We start from the raw sequence: 21,872 nt of genomic DNA, 5'->3' as shown, positions 1-21,872 counted from the left end.
AGTCTGTCCAGGAAAGCATAAATACACTCTGAACTGTTTTTAGCTCGACTATTCGAAGAATAGTCTAGCTATTCTACTCACCCTGGCGTCGGTGTCGGCGTCGGCGTCACACCTTGGTTAAGTTTTTGCATGCAAGTACATACAGCTATCATTTAAAGGCATATAGCTTTGAAACTTATTTATTCTTTTCTAGGTCAATTACCAACCTCACTGGGTCAAGTTCCATAACTCTAACATGTATTTTGAGCAAATTATGCCCCCTTTTGGACTTAGAAAATTCTGGTTAAAGTTTTACATGCAAGTTACTATCTCCAAAACTAATGCAGATATTGAATTGAAACTTCACATGTGTCTTCGGGGTTATAAAACTAGTTGATAGCACCAAGTCCCATAACTCTGACCTTCATTTTGGCCAAATTATGCCCCCTTTTGGACTTAGAAAATTCTGGTTAAAGTTTTGCGTGCAAGTACATACAGCTATTACTAAAAGGCATATAGATTTGAAACTTATTTTTTCTTTTTCTAGATCAATTACCTACCTCACTGGGTCAAGTCCCATAACTCTGGCATGTATTTTGGCCAAATTATGCCCCCTTTTGGACTTAGAAAATTCTGGTTAAAGTTTTGCGTGCAAGTACATACAGCTATTACTAAAAGGCATATAGATTTGAAACTTATTTTTTCTTTTTCTAGATCAATTACCTACCTCACTGGGTCAAGTCCCATAACTCTGGCATGTATTTTGGCCAAATTATGCCCCTTTTGGACTTAGAAAATTCTGGTTAAAGTTTTGCGTGCAAGTACATACAGCTATTACTAAAAGGCATATAGATTTGGAACTTATTTATTCTTTTTCTAGATCAATTACCTACCTCACTGGGTCAAGTTCCATAACTCTTAACATGTATTTTGAGCAAATTATGCCCCTTTTGGACTTAGAAAATTCTGGTTAAAGTTTTACATGCAAGTTACTATCCCCAAAACTAATGCAGATATTGAATTGAAACTTAACATGTTTCTTCGGGGTTATAAAACTAGTTGATAGCATCAAGTCCCATAACTCTGATATGTCCCCTTTTGAACTTAAAACTCTTTTGATATTTAACATTTTGGGTAATAATTTCCAGCTTCTGTGACAATATTTCGAATAGTCGAGCTTGGCTGTCTTATGGACAGCTCTTGTTCTTTGGTGGAACAAGCTGTCGCCTCTTAGTTTGATGGGAGATACTCTAGGAGCATGATGTATCTCAGAAGTTTCAGGTGCTTGGACTGGGATTTGAACCCTGTAACCCAGGATTAAGTTTACCGTGTACCTGTAGACTACCAGGCCCCTTCAGGTCTAGAGCGTTGTACAACCCTGTCTCGTAACAGCATGGCTATAGCGACTACTGAGGCAACACCTTGGTTATTTTTTTTGCCACATTTGCATCTTTCTTAGAAACATTTCTTGATAGTTCTTAGTCATTTTGCAGGGGATGCCATCTCCCATCATTATCCTGTCAAAGCTTTCGCATTTAAGCTCCAAGTAAATGTATTAACCTATGAAACACAAATCAAAGTCCTTTCTCATTTCCCTTGTTCATTGGTGTAGGATGCTTAACCCCAGGGATGACGTGTGAGCGCTCTTTCAGTTTGGGTAACAACCACTAAGTCTCATATGACACCAGTACTGGATTTTCAGGGTGGCTCAAATAAGCTTGAAGCTTTCATCACAGTCAAGCTAAAATAAATTAGTATAAACCAAATATAGGCTTTAGCATCTATGGCTCTAGATATGGATATATGTAATTCTAAGATAATGGATTTTTGGACGTTCTATTTTTACTAGAATTACAGAACTCAGTGACTGTGTCAAAAGAAGATGAAATGCATTACTTTTACAAAAAGTAGATCTGTCATTTTGAATCGTAAATAATAAGCACTAATTGTTATATTGATAAATTATATATCTTCTGTTCTAATTGTATTTTCACAGGAAAGCATTATGTAAGCATCATCTGTGAGACATTGCCATGAGAGGTAAAAGCAGAAAAGTTATGGAAGTTTACAGTGTAATAGTAATATTCTGTATGCTGCTTGGAAAGACAGTGGGGATAACTAAAAAAGTTTGTAAGTAGAATTATAAAAACACTGATAAAAACAGTGATTATGCCTGCCACTGCATCTTCATAGTTATAAAACACTAGTTAATTATGCTGTAGATTTCACTACTCTTTAAGTTTTAAGACTGCCAGTTTATGACATTAGACAGACATTCCCAAAATTTAAACCTACTTATTAATGAATAGTATATTACTCTGCATGCTTTTCTGCTTGAATACAGATATTAATCTAAGCAGTGGTCCTGGATTCCTTACTGGTATAAATCTGCTCCAGTGGTCCTGGATTCCTTACTGGTATAAATCTGCTCCAGTGGTCCTGGATTCCTTACTGGTATAAATCTGTTCCAGTGGTCCTGGATTCCTTACTGGTATAAATCTGCTCCAGTGGTCCTGGATTCCTTACTGGTATAAATCTGCTCCAGTGGTCCTGGATTCCTTACTGGTATCAATCTGCTCCAGTGGTCCTGGATTCCTTACTGGTATAAATCTGCTCCAGTGGTCCTGGATTCCTTAATGGTATAAATCTGTTCCAGTGGTCCTGGATTCCTTACTGGTATAAATCTGTTCCAGTGGTCCTGGATTCCTTACTGGTATAAATCTGCTCCAAAGAAATAATTGACAACTTCCCAACATGAATCAGTGACAGAAGCCATATTGAGAACAGTCACCTTGCTAAGTATTGCAACCTGTGACATCCTGATTGAACAGTCACCTTGCTAAGTATTGCAGCCTGTGACATCCTGATTGAACAGACACCTTGCTAGGTATTGCAGCCTGTGACATCCTGATTGAACAGACACCTTGCTAGGTATTGCAGCCTGTGACATCCTGATTGAACAGACACCTTGCTAGGTATTGCAGCCTGTGACATCCTGATTGAACAGACACCTTGCTAGTATTGCAGCCTGTGACATCCTGATTGAACAGACACCTTGCTAAGTATTACAGCCTGTGACATCCTGATTGAACAGTCACCTTGCTAAGTATTGCAGCCAGTGACATCCAGATTGAACAGTCCCCTTGCTAAGTATTGCAGCCTGTGACATCCTGATTGAACAGTCACCTTGCTAAGTATTGCAGCCTGTGACATCCTGATTGAACAGTCACCTTGCTAGGTATTGCAGCCTGTGACATCCTGATTGAACAGTCACCTTGCTAGGTATTGCAGCCTGTGACATCCTGATTGAACAGTCACCTTGCTAGGTATTGCAATCTATGACATCCTGATTGTTTAGACACATTTCTAGGTATTGCAACCTGTGACATCCTGATTGAACAGTCACCTTGCTAAGTATTGCAGCCTGTGACATCCTGATTGAACAGACACCTTGCTAGGTATTGCAGCCTGTGACATCCTGATTGAACAGACACCTTGCTAGGTATTGCAGCCTGTGACATCCTGATTGAACAGACACCTTGCTAGTATTGCAGCCTGTGACATCCTGATTGAACAGACACCTTGCTAAGTATTACAGCCTGTGACCTCCTGATTGAACAGTCACCTTGCTAAGTATTGCAGCCAGTGACATCCAGATTGAACAGTCCCCTTGCTAAGTATTGCAGCCTGTGACATCCTGATTGAACAGTCCCCTTGCTAAGTATTGCAGCCTGTGACATCCTGATTGAACAGTCACCTTGCTAGGTATTGCAGCCTGTGACATCCTGATTGAACAGTCACCTTGCTAGGTATTGCAGCCTGTGACATCCTGATTGAACAGTCACCTTGCTAGGTATTGCAATCTATGACATCCTGATTGTTTAGACACATTTCTAGGTATTGCAACTGGTGACATCCTGATTATTTAGACACCTTGCTAGGTATTTCAACCTATGACATCCTGATTGTTAAGACACATTGCTAGGTATTGCAACCTGTGACATCCTGATTGTTTAGACACATTGCTAGGTATTGCAACCTGTGACAACCTGATTATTTAGACACATTGCGAAGTATTGCAGCCTGTAACATCCAGATTGAACAGACACATTGCTAGGTATTACAACCTATGACATCCTGATTGAACAGACACCTTGCTAGGTGTTGCAGCCTGTGACATCCTGATTGAACAGACACCTTGCTAGGTATTGCAACCTACGACATCCTGATTGAACAGACACCTTGCTAGGTATTGCAACCTATGACATCCTGATTGAACAGACACCTTGCTAGGTATTGCAGCCTGTCACATCCTGATTGAACAGACACCTTGCTAGGTATTGCAGCCTATGACATCCTGATTGAACAGACACCTTGCTAGGTATTGCAGCCTGTCACATCCTGATTGTATTGATACCTTGCTAGGTATTGCAACCTGTGACATCCTGATTGAACAGACACTTTGCTAGGTATTCAAACCTATGACATCCTGATTGAACAGACACCTTGCTAGGTATTGCAGCCTATGACATCCTGATTGAACAGACACCTTGCTAGGTATTGCAGCCTGTCACATCCTGATTGTATTGATACCTTGCTAGGTATTGCAACCTGTGACATCCTGATTGAACAGACACCTTGCTAGGTATTGCAGCCTATGACATCCTGATTGAACAGACACCATGCCAGGTATTGCAACCTGTGACATCCTGATTAAACAGTCACCTTGCTAGGTTTGCAACCCATGACATCCTGATTGAACAGACACCTTGCTAGGTATTGCAACCTATGACATCCTGATTGAACAGACACCTTGCTAGGTATTGCAGCCTGTGACATCCTGATTGAACAGACACTTTGCTAGGTATTGCAGCCTGTGACATCCTGATTGAACAGACACCATGCTAGGTATTGCAACCTATGGCATCCTGATTGAACAGACACCTTGCTGGGTATTGCAACCTATGACATCCTGATTGAACAGACACCTTGCTAGGTATTGCAGCCTGTGACATCCCAATTTTACAGACACCTTGCTAGGTATTGCAACCTATGACATCCTGATTGAACAGAGACTTTGCTAGGTATTGCAGCCTGTGACATCCTGATTATATAGACACCTTGCATGGTATTGTGATCTATGACGTCTTAAATAAAGACTTACTTGGCTTGGTATTGCAACCTACAACATCCTGGCCAGACTGACACCTTGCATAGTGTTGCTTATTATATGGTTGATGACTGTCTAATGTCAATTAATAGCAATATTATATAGTTGATGACTGTCTAATGACATTAATGGCAGTATTGTATGGTTGATGACTGTCTAATATCAGTTAATAAACTTAATGCATGTATTATATATATTATGGTTGATGACATCTAATGTCAATTAATGGCAATACTGTATGGTTGATTGCTGTTTATTTAAGATAATATGGACTCTGCCCTTGACTGTGGTTACATTGGTTCACAGACAATAGAGAGTGGCCAGTCTGTAACTGTCAATGCTAAGGAGACAGATACATCATCATCCTCACAAGTAAGTGCACAATTTCACCAAATTGTAAGGTTCTCAAGTCTGAACAGAACATAACTGTATCTTCAATAACATCTAAGACAAGTTTAAACAAGAGGGTCATGATGACCCTGGATCGCTCACCTGAGTAATGAGCTACATTGACAAGTGTATGAGATCAGGTAAAACATCAAATGTAACTAAGTTAGCATTGAAATCTTTTCCCAGTTGTGTGAACATGTTTCAAGTATCAAACTGAGGCTAAAATATTAAGAAAATAGGTCAGTAGGTCACATTTATGGTCACTGAAAGTCAGTTTTAAGATCGGTGTGCAAAACTGTACATGTCAGTCAAATTTCAAGGCTGTATCTTAAACAAGAAAGTAGGTCAATAAGTCAAGGTCACAGTTTGGTGACCCCTAATTACTTGGGGTCATCAGGTAATTATAATTAAACTGTCTAGGAAATATGATCTGATAATGTTTGAAGTATTTTTTCCTATATAACTCATATAACAAGTGAGTCGCAAGGCGGGGCCTCTTTTCACCCAAGGGGCATCTTTTCAACTCAGGGTAATAATTTGAATATTATTGGTAGAGGACCACCAGACAATGCAACATACCAAAATCCTAAGACTTGCAGTTACAGACAAGAAGATTTTTAAAGTTTTTTTCCTATATTAGTCAATGTAAACCTTAAGACCACTGGGCGGGGCCTTTTTTCACCCCAGGGTAATAATTTGAACAATCTTAGTAGAGGTTCACAAGGCAATGCTACATACCAAATATATAAGGCCTAGGTCTTGTGGTTTCAGACAAAAAGATTTTTAAAGTTTTTTCCTATATAAGTCTATGTAAAACTTAAGACTACCGGGATGGGGCCTCTTTTTCGCCCAAGGGACATAATTTGAAAAATTTTCATAGAGGACCGTTAGATGATGTCACATACCGAATATCAAGGCTCTACGCCTTGTGGTTTTGGACAAGAAGATGTTTAAAGTTTTTCCTTTCATTTGCCATGCCAACCAGAGTTCTGTGTTGAATTTAATTCTTTGAACAATTTTAGAAGGGGGCCATCCAAGGACCATTCCTGTGAAGTTTAGTGTAAATCTGCCCAGTGGTTTCCAAGAAGAAGATTTTTTATGCCCCTGAAGGGAGGCATATAGTTTTTGAACCGTCTGTCTGTTGGTCTGTCGGTCTGTCCGCAATTTTCGTGTCCGGTCCATATCTTTGTCATTGATGGATGGATTTTCAAATAACTTGGCTTGAATGTGTACCACAGTAAGATGACGTGTCACGCGCAAGACCCAGGTCCGTAGCTCAAAGGTCAAGGTCACACTTAGACGTTAAAGGTCATTTTTCATGATAGTGCATTGATGGGCGTGACCAGTCCATATCTTTCTCATTCATGCACGGATTTTAAAAGTATTGGGCATGAATGTGTACCACAGTAAGACGAGGTGTCGCGCGCAAGACCCAGGTCCGTAGCTCAAAAGTCAAGGTCACACTTAGACTTTAAAGGTCATATTTCATGATAGTGCATTGATGGGCGTGTCCGGTCCATATCTTTGTCATCCATGGATGGATTTTCAAATAACTTGGCATGAATGTGTACCACAGTAAGACGACGTGTCGCGTGCAAGACCCAGGTCCATAGCTCAAAGGTCAAGGTCACACTGAGACGTTAAAGGTCATTTTTCATGATAGTGCATTGATGGGCGTGTCCGGTCCATATCTTTGTCATTCTTGCATAGATTTTAAAATTATTGGGCATGAATGTGTACCACAGTAAGACAACGTGTCACGCGCAAGATCCAGGTCCGTAGCTCAAAGGTCAAGGTCACACTTAGACGTTAAAGGTCATATTTCATGATAGTGTATTGATGGGCATGTCCGGTCCATATCTTTGTCATTCATGCATGGATTTTAAAATAACTACACATGAATGTGTGGCACAGTAAGACGACGTGTCATGCGCGAGACCCAGGTCCGTAGGTCAAAGGTCCTAAACTCTAACATCTGCCATAACTAGTCATTCAAAGTGCCATCCGGGGCATGTGTCATCCTATGGAGACAGCTCTTGTTAGCTCACCTGTCACAAAGTGACAAGGTGAGCTTTTGTGATCGCGCGGTGTCCGTCGTCCATGCGTGCGTCCGTGCGTCCGTAAACTTTTGCTTGTGACAACTCTAGAGGTCACATTTTTCATGGGATCTTTATGAAAGTTGGTCAGAATGTTCATCTTGATGATATCTAGGTCAAGTTTGAAACTGGGTCACATGCCGTCAAAAACTAGGTCAGTAGGTCTAAAAATAGAAAAACCTTGTGACCTCTCTAGAGGCCATATATTTCACAAGATCTTCATGAAAATTGGTCATAATGTTCACCTTGATGATATCTAGGTCAAGTTCGAAACTGGGTCACATGGGGTCAAAAACTAGGTCAGTAGGTCTAAAAATAGAAAAACATTGTGACCTCTCTAGAGGCCATATTTTTCATGAGATCTTCATGAATATTGGTCAGAATGTTTATCTTGATGATATCTAGATCAAGTTCGAAACTGGGTCACGTAGGGTCAAAAACTAGGTCATTAGGTCTAAAAATAGAAAAACCTTGTGACCTCTCTAGAGGCCATATTTCTCAATGCATCTTCATGAAAATTGGTCAGAATGTTCATCTTGATGATATCTAGGTTAAGTTTTAAACTGGGTCACGTGGGGTTAAAAACTAGGTCAGTAGATCTAAAAATAGAAAAACCTTGTGACCTCTCTAGAGGCCATATTTTTCATGAGATCTTCATTAATATTGGTCAGAATGTTCACCTTAATGATATCTAGGTCAAGTTCGAAACTGGGTCATGTGGGGTCAAAAACTAGGTCAGTAGATCTAAAAATAGAAAAACCTTGTAACCTCTCTAGTGGCCATATTTCTCACTGGATCTTCATGAAAATTGGTCAGAATGTTCACCTTGATGATATCTAGGTCAAGTTCGAAACTGGGTCATGTGCGGTCAAAAACTAGGTCAGTAGGTCTAAAAATAGGAAAACCTTGTGACCTCTCTGGAGGCGATATTTTTCAATGGATCTTCATGAAAATTGGTCAGAATGTTTACCTTGAAGATATCTAGGTCAAGTTTGAAACTGGGTCAGGTGGGGTTAAAAACTAGGTCAGTAGATCTAAAAATAGAAAAAGCTTGTGACCTCTCTAGAGGCCATATTTTTCATGAGATCTTCATGAATATTGGTCAGAATGTTCATCTTGATGATATCTAAGTCAGATTCGAAACTAGGTCACTTGGGGTCAAAAACTAGGTCAGTAGGTCTAAAAATAGAAAAAACCTTGTGACCTCTCTAGAGGCCATATTTCTCAATAGATCTTCATGAAAATTGGTGAGAATGTTCAGCTTGATGATATCTAGGTCAGGTTCGTAACTGGGTCATGTGCGGTCAAAAACTAGGTCAGTAGGTCGAAAAATAGAAAAACCTTGTGACCTCTCTAGAGGCCATATTTTTCACGAGATCTTCATGAAAATTGGTGAGAATGTTCACCTTGATGATATCTAGGTCAAGTTTAAAAGTGGGTCACGTGCCTTCAAAAACTAGGTCATTAGGTCAAATAATAGAAAAACCTTGTGACCTCTCTAGAGGGCATATTTTTCAATGGATCTTCATGAAAATTGGTCAGAATTTTTTATCTTGATGATATCTAGGTCACATGTGCTCAAAAACTAGGTCACTATGTCAAATAATAGAAATAACGATGTCATACTCAGTTGAACACTGGGTCATGTGGAGATAGGTGAGCGATTCAGGACCATCATGGTCCTCTTGTTTTTGTAAATGTTGACGGACGACGGACAATGGCCATTCCCTGAGCGGTCTCAAAAGCTCACCATGAGCCTTTGGCTCAGGTGGGCTTAAAAAAATATTTAAAAATCATGTCTCCCCATCTAGGGCCATCATCGCCTTCTTGTTGATTAGATATGGTTATATACAATTTCTCATACAATTTTGGACATTACCATTATATTTAAAAAAAAACAAAAAAAACTTGTATCAAAAAATGTCTTTCTGATATAGTGGGTATTGCGTATCAATTCACCTTTCTGTTTAGATAAAGTAGCAATTTCTAGTTTCATTTATGGATTCCGAATTCTGAATTCCACAAACCTGTTAAATCACTTCCTTCCCTAGCAGGTTAGCTCTGAGGAGTAAGCGGTTAACACTTTAAATTTTCACCAAATAAAGTCCTGTAATTTTGTGTGACATGTGAGGTTTGTTTTTATATTTTCAGCTTGGATGTACGATAAATTTCCTAACAGCAGACAATGATGCAACAATAAGGGTGGACTTTGAAAGCTTTATTATCAATACTTGTGCTGTGAAACTCTATCTCTCAGGGGACGGAAGTGGAAGTATGGTATGTAATAGAATTTATTTTTCAAGGTTGAGAAACTTACACTTGCCTTGCTTAATCCTAGTTATTATGTCTCCCACCACACAGTGGTGTGGGAGACATATTGATTTACTCCAGTGTGTGTGTGTGTGTGTGTCTGTCTGTGTGTCTGTCACAAAGCTTGTCCGCACTCTAAGTCGAACATTTCTCATCCGATTTTCACCAAACTTGAACAAAATGTGTTTGACCATAAGACCTCGGCCAGGCTCGATAACTAGCCAAATCGGTCCAGGCGTCTTGGAGTTATGGCCCTTGAATTACCAAAAATCGGTCTTTTTTTACTCTTGTCTGCACTCTAATTATGTCTCCCCCAGGAGACATATTGTTTTTGCCCTGTCCGTGCGTACGTCACACTTCATTTCCGAGCAATAAGTGGAGAACCATTTGATCTAGAACCTTCAGACTTCATAGGGTTGTAGGGCTACTGGAGTAGACGACCCCTATTGTTTTTGGGGTCACTCCGTCAAAGGTCAAGGTCACAGGGGCCTGAACATTGAAAACCATTTCCGATCAATAACTAGAGAACCACTTGACCCAGAACGTTGAAACTTCATAGGATGATTGGTCATGAAGAATAGATGACCCCTATTGATTTTGGGGTCACTCCGTCAAAGGTCAAGGTCACAGGGGCCTGAACATTGAAAACCATTTTTGATCAATAACTAGAGAACCACTTGACCCAGAATGTTGAAACTTCATAGGATGATTGGTCATGAAGAGTAGATGACCCCTATTGATTTTGGGGTCACTCCGTCAAAGGTCAAGGTCACAGGGGCCTGAACATGGAAAACCATTTCCGATCAATAACTAGAGAACCACTTGACCCAGAATGTTGAAACTTCATAGGATGATTGGTCATAAAGAGTAGATGACCCCTATAGATTTTGGGGTCACTCCATCAAAGGTCAAGGTCACAGTGGCCTGAACATGGAAAACCATTTCCGATCAATAACTAGAGAACCACTTGACCCAGAATGTTGAAACTTCATAGGATGATTGTACATGCAAAGTAGATGACCCCTATTGATTTTGGGGTCACTCCATTAAAGGTCAAGGTCACAGGAGCCTGAACATTGAAAACCATTTCCGGTCAGTAACTTGAGAACCACTTGACCCAGAATGTTGAAACTTCATAGGATGATTGGTCATGCAGAGTAGATGACCCCTAATGATTTTGGGATCACTCTGTGAAAGGTCAAGGTCACAGGGACCTGAACATTGAAAACCTTTTCTGGTCAGTAACTTGAGAACCACTTGACCCAGAATGATGAAACTTCATAGGATGATTGGTCATGCAGAGTATATGATCCCTAATGATTTTAGGGTCACTCTGTTAAAGGTCAAGGCCACAGGGGCCTGAACATGGAAAACCATTTCCAATCAATAACTTGAGAACCTCTCGACCCAGAATGTTGAAACTTCATAGGATGATTGTTCATGCAGAGTAAATGACCCCTATTGTTTTTGGGGTCACTCCGTTAAAGGTCAAGGTCACAGGGGCCTGAACATTGATAACCAGTTTTGATCAATAACTTGAGAACCACTTGACCCAGAATGTTGAAACTTCATAGGATGATTGAACATGCAGAGTAGATGATCCCTATTTTGGGGTCAGTCTATTAAAGGTCAAGGTCACAGTAGCCTGTTCATGTAAAATCATTTTTTGGAAATAACTTGAGAACCACTTGACCTACAATGTTAAAACTTAATAGGATGATTGGACATGCAGAGTAAATGGCCCCTATTTATTTTGAGGTCACTTGATCAAAGGACAAGGTCACAGGAGCCTGAACAGTGACTTGAGAACCACTAGGCCAAGAGTGTTGAAATTTAGCGGGATGACTGGACATGCCAAGTAGATGATCCCTATTGCAGCCAACCATCAGTGTCTCTTTGACTTTCGCTCCTGACCTCTATTGACTTCTTGCCTATAGGACTTTGCATTGGGGGAGACATGTGCTTTTTTACAAAAGCATTTCTAGTTCGAATATTTCTCATCCAATCTTCACCAAACTTGAACAAAATGTGTTTGACCATGAGACCTCGGCCAAGTTCGATAACTAGCCAAATCGGTCCAGGCATTTTGGAGTTACGGCCCTTGAATATTCGAAATATTGGCCTTTTTACTCATGTCTGCACTCTTAATCAAACATTTCTCATCCGATCTTCACCAAACTTGAACAAAATGTGTTTGACCATGAGACCTCGGTCAAATTTGATAACAAGCTAAATCAGTCCAGGCATTTTGGAGTTGGGCCCTTGAATTATCGAAAAATCGGCCTTTTTACTCTTGTCCGCACTCTAAGTCAAACATTTCTCATCCGATCTTCACCAAACTTGAACAAAATGTGTTTGACCATGAGACCTTAGCCAAGTTCGATAACTAGCCAAATCGGTCCAGGCATTTTAGAGTTACGGCCCTTGAATTACCGAAAAAATCCGTCTGTTTACTCTGGTCCGCTCTCTAAGTCGAACATTTCTCATCCGATCTTCACCAAACTTGAACAAAATGTGTTTGGCCATAAGACCTTACCCAAGTTCGATAACTAGCCAAATCCGCCCAGGCACTTTTGATTTATGGCCCTTGAATTACTGATTGGATCCACTCATCCAGACCATCTAATTGGATCCACTCGTGTAAAACATCTAGAAAAACTAACATTTTTCATAGGGGCAGTTGTGGGAGACATGTGCTTTTCTCAAAAGCATCTCTAGTTAAGGTGGCTGTTTGTAACACAGATTCCTGGAATTCTATCCATAGTACCCCAAACAGCTGAATATAAAGGATAACCTCTAGATGAGCATGGGTGACCATTGGCGCGAACTGGCCACGTGCAGCACATTCTTGGTTCTAAGCAGCATTTCTCAACTGATTTCAAAATTTTCATTTCTGTCTATCTAGAAACTATAAAATGGGTTTAAACTAACAAATAACTTAAGACACAAACCATACTTTCGTTACACCCTATCCTTATAATATGTTTTACTGTCAAGGAAATGAATTATGTCTCCCACCACACAGTGGTGTGGGAGACATATTGATTTACTCCTGTCTGTGTATGTATGTATGTGTCCGTCTGTCACAGATCTTGTCCTCACTCTAAGTCGAACATGTCTCATCCGATCTTCACCAAACTTGAACAAAATGTGTTTGACCATAAGACCTCGGACAAGTTCAATAACTAGCCAAATTGGCCCAGGCACTTCGGAATTATGGCCATTGAATTACCGAAAATCGGCCTTTTTTCTCTTGTCTGAGCTCTAAGTCGAACATTTCTCATCCGATCTTCACCAAACTTGAACAAAATGTATTTACCAATAAGACCTCGGCCAAGTTCAATAACTAGCCAAATCGTCCCAGGCACTTCGAAATGATGGCCCTTGAATTACCCAAAATTGGCCTTTTTACTCTTCAAGGGTATATTTATAATGAGTAAACAGTATATAAAGACTGACTTCCTATTTAGATGATTAGGCAGTTGTGGGAGACATGTGCTTTTCTCAAAAGCAGCTCTAGTTAGTATAAGTTTTCAATGAAAGCTTGTTTTCAGATCCTTTACATTATTTTGAGAGTAAATTTTATTGTATGTATGTGATTTATGTACACGAAATGTTAATAAAAACTGTTTAAACTAAACTAAAGGGTAACCTCCCTATATACATGTTAAAAGTTCATAGCTTAACCAGTTCCTACGAATGTTATTAAATTATCTGTTTAACTTGACTGTCATTCTTATTTCTTAAACTTTTAAATACAGAGCTCCTACAGTTGTGGTGACAATCCCAGCACTTACTTTTCTGTTGGACGAACAGTGACCATGACTTTACACAGAGCGAGTGTATCAGATAACCAGTATGGTTTCAAGCTTAAAGTTACAGCTGTTCGAAGTAAGGTTATTTACATTTTTCCCTACTTAGGGTAAACATTGTTAGAAAACAAAAGAAAATATCTTAATTTCCCCTTGAAATGGCTGGGACTAGGCCCCATTAATTTGGAAAAAAATTCAACTTAGGACATTACATAAAGCTGCTAGTTTCTAATTTTGAAATCATTTATAAGTTTGCTATACCTTCTGGTAATAATTATGTCTCCCCCAGGAGACATATTGTTTTTGCCCTGTCCGTCCGTCCGTACATCACACTTCATTTCCGAGCAATAACTGGAGAACCATTTGACCTAGAACCTTCAAACTTCATAGGGTTGTAGGGCTGCTGGAGTAGACGACCCCTATTGTTTTTGGGGTCACTCCGTCAAAGGTCAAGGTCACAGGGGCCTGAACATTGAAAACCATTTCCGATCAATAACTAGAGAACCACTTGACCCAGAATGTTGAAACTTCATAGGATGATTGGTCATGAAGAGTAGATGACCCCTATTGATTTTGGGGTCACTCCGTCAAAGGTCAAGGTCACAGGGGCCTGAACATTGAAAACCATTTCCGATCAACAACTTGAGAACCACTTGACCCAGAATGTTGAAACTTCATAGGATGATTGGTCATGAAGAGTAGATGACCCCTATTGATTTTAGGGTCACTCCGTCAAAGGTCACAGGGGCCTGAACATTAAAAACCATTTCCAATCAATAACTAGAGAACCACTTGACCCAGAGTGTAGAAACTTCATAGGATGATTGGTCATAAAGAGTAATTGACCCCTATTGATTTTGGGGTCACTTCGTCAAAGGTCAAAGTCACAGGGGCCTGAATATGGAAAACCATTTCCAATCAATAACTAGAGAACCACTTGACCAAGAATGTTGAAACTTAATAGGATGATTGGTCATGCGGAGTAGATGACCCCTATCGATTTTGGGGTCACTCCATTAAAGGTCAAGGTCACAGGGGCCTGAACATTGAAAACCATTTCCAGTCAATAACTTGAGAACCACTTCACCCAGAATGTTGAAACTTAATAGGATGATTGGTCATGCGGAGTAGATGACCCCTAACAATTATGGGGTCACTCTGTGAAAGGTCAAGGTCACAGGGGCCCGAACATTGAAAACCATTTCCGGTCAGTAACTTGAGAACCACTTGACCCAGAATGATGAAACTTCATAGGATGATTGATCATGCAGAGTAGATGACCCCTAACGATTTTAGGTCACTCTGTTAAAGGTCAAGGCCACAGGGGCCTGAACATGGAAAACCATTTCCAATCAATAACTTGAGAACCTCTCGACCCAGAATGTTGAAACTTCATAGGATGATTGTTCATGCAGAGTAAATGACCCCTATTGTTTTTGGGGCCACTCCGTTAAAGGTCAAGGTCACAGGGGCCTGAACATTGATAACCAGTTCTGATCAATAACTTGAGAACCACTTGACCCAGAATGTTGAAACTTCATAGGATGATTGAACATGCAGAGTAGATGACCCCTATTGATTTTGGGGTCAGTCTGTTAAAGGTCAAGGTCACAGTGGCCTGTTCATGTAAGATCATTTTTTGGAAATAACTTGAGAACCACTTGACCTACAATGTTGAAACTTAATAGGATGATTGGACATGCAGAGTAGATGACCCCTATTTATTTTGAGGTCACTTGATCAAAGGTCAAGGTCACAGGAGCCTGAACAGTGACTGGAGAACCACTAGGCCAAGAGTGTTGAAATTTAGCGGGATGACTGGACATGCAAAGTAGATGATCCCTATTGCAGCCAACCATCAGTGTCTCTTTGATTTTTTGCTCCTGACTCCTATTGACTTCTTGCCTATAGGACTTTGCATTGGGGGAGACATGCGCTTTTTAGCCCACCATCATCAGATGGTGGGCTATTAAAATCACTCTGCGTCCGTGGTCCGTCCGTCCGTCATTCTGTCCGTCCGTCCGTCCGTCCGTTAACAATTTCTCGTTATCGCATCTCCTCAGAAACTACTAGGGGGATTTTGACCAAACTTTGTCAGAATGATGTATTGGTACCCTAGTTGTGTCCCCCTGAAAATCAGACTGGTTCAACAATTTATGAGTGAGTTATGGCCCTTTGTTTATTTCTATATTTTACATAGATTTATATAGGGAAAAACTTTGAAAACCTTCTTATCCAAAACCACAGAGCCTAGGGCTTTGATATTTGGTATGAAGCATCATCTAGTGGTCCTCTACCAAGATGATTCAAATTATTTCTCTGGGTCAAATACGGCCCCGCCCTGGGGGTCACATAGTTTATAATGACTTATATAGGGAAAAACTTTGAATAACCCCTTGTCCAAAACCACAGGGCCTGGGGCTTTGATATTTTGTATGTGACATCATCTAGTGGTCTTCAACTAAGATTGTTCATATTATACCCCTAGGGTCAAATATGGCCCCGCCCTGGGGGTCATATGGTTTACATAGACTTACATAAGGAAAAACTTTGAAAATCTTCTGGTCCAAACCACAAAGCCTAAGGCTTTGATACTTGTAATGTAGCATCATCTAGTGGTTCTCTACCAAGTTTGTTCAAATTATCGCCCTAGGGTCAAAAATGGCCCCGCCCGGGGGTGGACATGGTTCATATAGACTTATATAGGGAAAAGCTTTTAAAATGTTCTTGTCAATAACTAAAACATTCAAATTTGGACCACATGTATATTTTTGAGTGGCAAGATGAACCTTGACACGAGTTGACCTTGATTTTGACCTAGTGACCTACTTTCACATTTCTGTAGCTACAGCCTTCAAATTTGGACCACTTGTATATTTTTGAGTGGCAAGATGAACCTTGGCATGAGTTGACCTTGATTTTGACCTAGTGACCTACTTTCACATTTCTGTAGCTACAGCCTTCAAATTTGGACCACTTACATAGTTTTGTGCACTGGAAAAAACTTTGACCTTGATTTTGACCTAGTGACCTACTTTCACATTTTTGAAGGTACAGGCGTCAAATTTAGACCATATGCGTAGTTCCGTGTTTCAAAATGAAATTTGACATTGATTTTGCCCTAGTGACCTACTTTCACATTTCTCAAGCTACAGCCTTCAAATTTGGACCACATGCATAGTTTTGTGTGCCGAAAAAAACTTTGACCTTCACATTGACCTAGTGACCTACTTTCACATTTTTAAGGTACAGGCTTCAAATTTGGACCACATGCATAGTTTTGTATTCCGAAATAAAATTTGACCATGATTTTGACCTAGTGACCTACTTTTACATTTCTCAAGCTACAGCCTTCAAATTTGGACCACTTGCATAGTTTTGTGTACCGAAATGACCTTTGACCTTTACATTGACCTAGTGACCTACTTTCACATTTTTAAGGTACAGGCTTCAAATTTGGACCACATGCATAGTTTTGTATTCTGAAATAAAATTTGACCTTGATTTTGACCTAGTGACCTACTTTTACATTTCTCAAGCTACAGCCTTCAAATTTGGACCACTTGCATAGTTTTGTGTACCGAAATGAACTTTGACCTTTACATTGACCTAGTGACCTACTTTCACATTTTTAAGGTACAGGCTTCAAATTTGGACCACATGCATAGTCTTGTATTCTGAAATAAAACTTGACCTTGATTTTGACCTAGTGACCTACTTTTACATTTCTCAAGCTATAGCCTTCAAATTTGGACCACATGCATAGTTTTGTGTACCGAAATGAACTTTGACCTTTACATTGACCTAGTGACCTACTTTCACATTTTTGAAAGTACAGGCTTCAAATTTGGACCACATGCATAGTTTTGTATTCCGAAATAGAATTTGACCTCGATTTTGACCTAGTGACCTACTTTTACATTTCTCAAGCTACAGCCTTCAAATTTGGACCACTTGCATAGTTTTGTGTACCGAAATGAACTTTGACCTTAAGATTGACCTAGTGACCTACTTTCACATTTCTGTAGCTACAGGCTTCAAATTTGGACCACATGCATAGGATTGTGTACTGAAACAAACTTTGACCTTGACATTGACCTGGTGACCTACTTTCACATTTCTCAAGCTACAGCTTTTGAATTTGGACCACATGCACAGTGTTGTGTACGGAAATGAAATTTGACCTTGAGGTAGTCAGTAAGTCTTGAAATTTGGAACACTCAAAAATGGCACATTGGTGGGCGCCAAGATCACTCTGTGATCTCTTGTTTACAAAAGCATTTTCTAGTTTTGTTTTCAATTAGGTACAAATTTATTTATTTTGCAAATTGTTGAAAGTTCTATTGAGTAAAGCTTACTACCCTGTAGACATCCTTTGCCATCCAATATTTTCAGCCCTAATTCTCACTGAAAACTTGAGAAAAATTTGCTGTATACTTTCGTTGATACTATCCATCTCCATTCAGATTTTACCATAGTTTTATATGCTGCCATTATAATGTTCAAATGCATACTAGTATATTTTGGGTAAGAATATTTAATTATGACAATTATGAGCCCCTAAATGTTTATCTAGACAATTTCCATAGGAATTAAAAACTACTTGAGAATTATTGGGCAAACACTTCTTGAATTGCCTTCAGTTATTTGCTTAAAATAAATTAATGGAAGACGCTGGGCGTTATATTTTTTCATTCGGAAAATAGTTGGCAAGCTTTAGATACATAGATTGCATGCAGTAAATGACAGAATTGCAAGCCTTTAAAATTAGAATTGAAACATGTTGTATGTACACTTCTAATTATGTAACTTTTTTTTACCTAGAAAACCTATGGTGCTAAATAAGGTCATGTATAAATTTTAGCAGCTTTGTCTTAATAAGATACCTGTTAACATTTCAGATGACAGGTATCCACTGCCTTCGGATTCCAATCCAATTGCTGTAGGGCTTGTGATAGGTATTGTTGGATCTATTTTTGGAGTCATATTCATTGCATCATGTGTTGGAATCTGTTGCTTTCGAAAGTACCGAGCTAGGCGCCGGCCCTTCATTTTTGAGCACAAAACGAGAGAAAATTTTGATGAAACATCAAATAGTGTTAGTGTAGGGTATACAAATGAAAGTATGAGGGGATCACCTGCATCTAAGAAAAAACTTCTGGCTCCCTCTGATAGTAGTGATGAAAAAGGGGATACACATAAGCGGAATGGGTATCCGGGAAATGGAAGGAGTCAAAATACTGGTAACATACCGGCTCCTCCTCCAGCACCTAGACCAGACATTCTGATGAATACAGGGAACAGAAATGATTTCAGAAGCAGAAATGCAGAAGCAATGAACGAGAAACCCTCAGAAAGTCAACAAAATAATCCCATGTTAAGTGCTCTGCACTCAAATCCGAAGTTTAGAAACTCTTTCAAGGAAAATGAAAGAGATGCTAATGAAAGAGCGAAAAGAATTTCATCAACATCTTCATTTGAACGATTTGGGCAGGCACCAAGTCCTCCATCGTCACAGGAAAATGTTTCACGTCCATCAGTTGAGCCAGTTCCACTTTCTAGATCTCCAAAAAGAGACAAACAAAAACGTGCAGGAATTGGTCGTCAACCAAGGACACCATCTTTTTCTTCTGATGAGCTAGGGCAGATAGAGCGTGGTCGTATGAATGATGGTAATAGCACAGCGTCATCAAGTGAGGCACCGATTTCTAAAGCAGAAGGAGAAAAGAAAAAAGCAGACACAACACATTCTCTAAGACCAGATAGAAAAGGTCCTAAAGGTCGGAAGAAACAAACACAATCAGTGTCAAGTGCATTAGATCCTGAACCAAAACCTAGCCCAAGGACTGGGCGGGATATAGTTGCGTCAACTGACTTGGTGATGGATGTTAAACCTAGCCCTAAGACTCAGAGGGATCGCTTTCTTGAAAGTAATAGAGAACCCAATGATTCATTTGAAAAGATGGGTTCAGGCAGATACAGTAAGAGGTCTACTGGGAGAAAGTCACCTAGACCACCCGGAAAAAATTCAGGTAGGAAATATTTTTTTAAGAGTTACAAACATTTAATATATCCCAGCTAGTGCCTGTGTGGGTATATGTAATGTGAAAAAAACTAAATATGTGTAAGTACGATACAGAAATAATAAAAAGATTACATAAACAATAAATGTAGTGAAAGATTATGTTTTGCATATACGTAAATTGTAATACAATGCTTTAAATTAAAACCCTTTGTTATAATATATAAGTATTTTGATTCTTATTAGATACATTGCTAGAACTGTTACACATTGCAAGTGAAAGATTTTTGGAAATATCTGTCTTTTATTACAAGATAAGATCATATTGCATCAACTGTTTCAGTCTTTGTAACCATAATTAGCTCTATTATTTTCTAATTTTCTGTATAATGCAAAAAGTACTACTTACATGTAATTTTAATTTCTATTTCAGTTTGTGCTTGTTTACATGTATTTTAACAGGCTTTGTGAAATTTCTAGTAGGAACTTTTTGCAAGGCCCCTGACTAGATGTCAGACACTGAGACAAACTGCAATGCATTCTAAAATAAGAGTAGTTTCCCTTGACTAAAACAAATATCAAACTTTGCTATTGACTATTTATGTTCAGCATCCAATCTAAACATATTTTGTATAATACTTCTTCATTAGAAAACCTTTTTTCATTAATTGTAACTAAGTGTTATTACTGTCATTATATCAAAACTATTCTTCTGTCTAGGAATAAAATATTCTGTATATGAGCCGTGACATGAGAAAACCAACTTAGTGGGTTTGCGACCAGCAAGGATCCAGACCAGCCTGCGCATCCGTGCAGTCTGATCAGGATCCATGCTGTTAGCTAACAGTTTCTCTAATTGCTATAGGCTTTGAAAGCGAACAGCATGGATCCTGACCAGACTGCGCGGATGCGCAGGCTGGTCTGGATCCTTGCTGGTCGCAAACCCACTATGTTGGTTTTCTCATGGCACGGCTCATATTTTGTCAAAGTTTTAATGATAAATTAACCAATATTCATGGTTGAAACAAGTTTAAAACAGTAATACACCTAAAACATTTATAGCTTAGCAAAGTATATATACTGCAATGTATGTACTAGCACTAAAAAGCCTGGAAGTACATTTTAACAAATGATTGTTACTGTGTGTTACATGACAATTAATTGTGAATGTTAAAAGCTTCACAAACACAGTTAGTTTATATATTTAGTCTACCGGTAGTTGAATTTTGAAATAAAAAGTTAAAAGAATAAAGAGATAAATATTCATGTTTTTAAATCATCTATTTAGTGAAAATGACCATTAAAGGGAGATAATTAAAAATGGCAAACTATATAAAGGGATAATTTTATAGATTGAGCAATTACTTTTGTTTAGAAAATGTTCTTGAAAATGGTTGAGAAGATTAAAAACTATTTTTGATTTAATGTGATATTAGGATAGACTGGTTCAAGAGCAAATTGCATGGTTACTGTAAAGAATCAAATGAAAAAGAAATTGAAAAAGAAAATGGTATGTCGCCCATCACAGACTATTGGCTCAAAGTTGAGAGCCACTGGCGCAAACTTTTCCTGATTGGCGAATTTGTTGGCGCAAAGTGAAATTGACCCAGAGGAAACCCTGATTCATTTGATGATTTTCTACATTTACAGTTAATATCAAAAAATAAACTACTTTAGTGAAAGATGCACATTGGATATCTTTAAAAAAATAATTTTTCTTTGATAATAGGCCGAGGTTTTAGCCATCGCAGAGCACGCAGTACAGATCAGTTTGATTCCCGTCCAACAACACCTAGCATGTACGGATCTTTGGAGGACCTTGACTTGCCACGTAAGTCACCCATTAATTACCGGTAGCCAACAGAGAATGTATGCTTAAAACTTTTGTGTTATGAACTGTCCATTCATTATTAGATTTGTCCAGAATTTCTCTACTTTTGGGAGAGAGCCTTTGTATAAATGTCCTCTCCACTATAGTAGGTAGCTAAGAACAGCATTTGGCTACATCCTGGAGTGATGTATATTTTGGTCTGAAAACAAACCAGATGTTTGATTTTTTCCTCCAGGACTGTGCCCAGTTGTTTGAAACTTTA

At 39.1% G+C, this 21,872-nt stretch overlaps 1 protein-coding gene across 3 annotated transcripts in view; it reads left to right on the top strand.

The window, feature by feature from the left end:
* LOC123529739 (serine/arginine repetitive matrix protein 1-like) overlaps positions 1–21,872 on the top strand; it is a 41,086-nt gene that overhangs the window by 5,603 nt on the left and 13,611 nt on the right. For all 3 annotated transcript variants that reach the window (XR_008366677.1, XM_045310252.2, XM_045310251.2), the window contains exons 2-7: positions 1,976–2,109; positions 5,412–5,521; positions 9,787–9,912; positions 13,707–13,836; positions 18,659–19,789; positions 21,509–21,610. Coding sequence is in view for 2 of the 3 variants with exons in the window: in XM_045310252.2 (XP_045166187.2) it covers positions 2,013–2,109; positions 5,412–5,521; positions 9,787–9,912; positions 13,707–13,836; positions 18,659–19,789; positions 21,509–21,610 (1,696 nt within the window). In the remaining variant the exon portion in view is untranslated. The remainder of the gene's footprint in view (positions 1–1,975; positions 2,110–5,411; positions 5,522–9,786; positions 9,913–13,706; positions 13,837–18,658; positions 19,790–21,508; positions 21,611–21,872) is intronic.

This window comes from Mercenaria mercenaria, chromosome 13 (genome assembly GCF_021730395.1).
Source record: "Mercenaria mercenaria strain notata chromosome 13, MADL_Memer_1, whole genome shotgun sequence".
NCBI lineage: Eukaryota > Metazoa > Mollusca > Bivalvia > Venerida > Veneridae > Mercenaria > Mercenaria mercenaria.
Note: the sequence above shows the minus strand (reverse complement) of the source record. Positions and strands in the feature narration are given on the sequence as shown.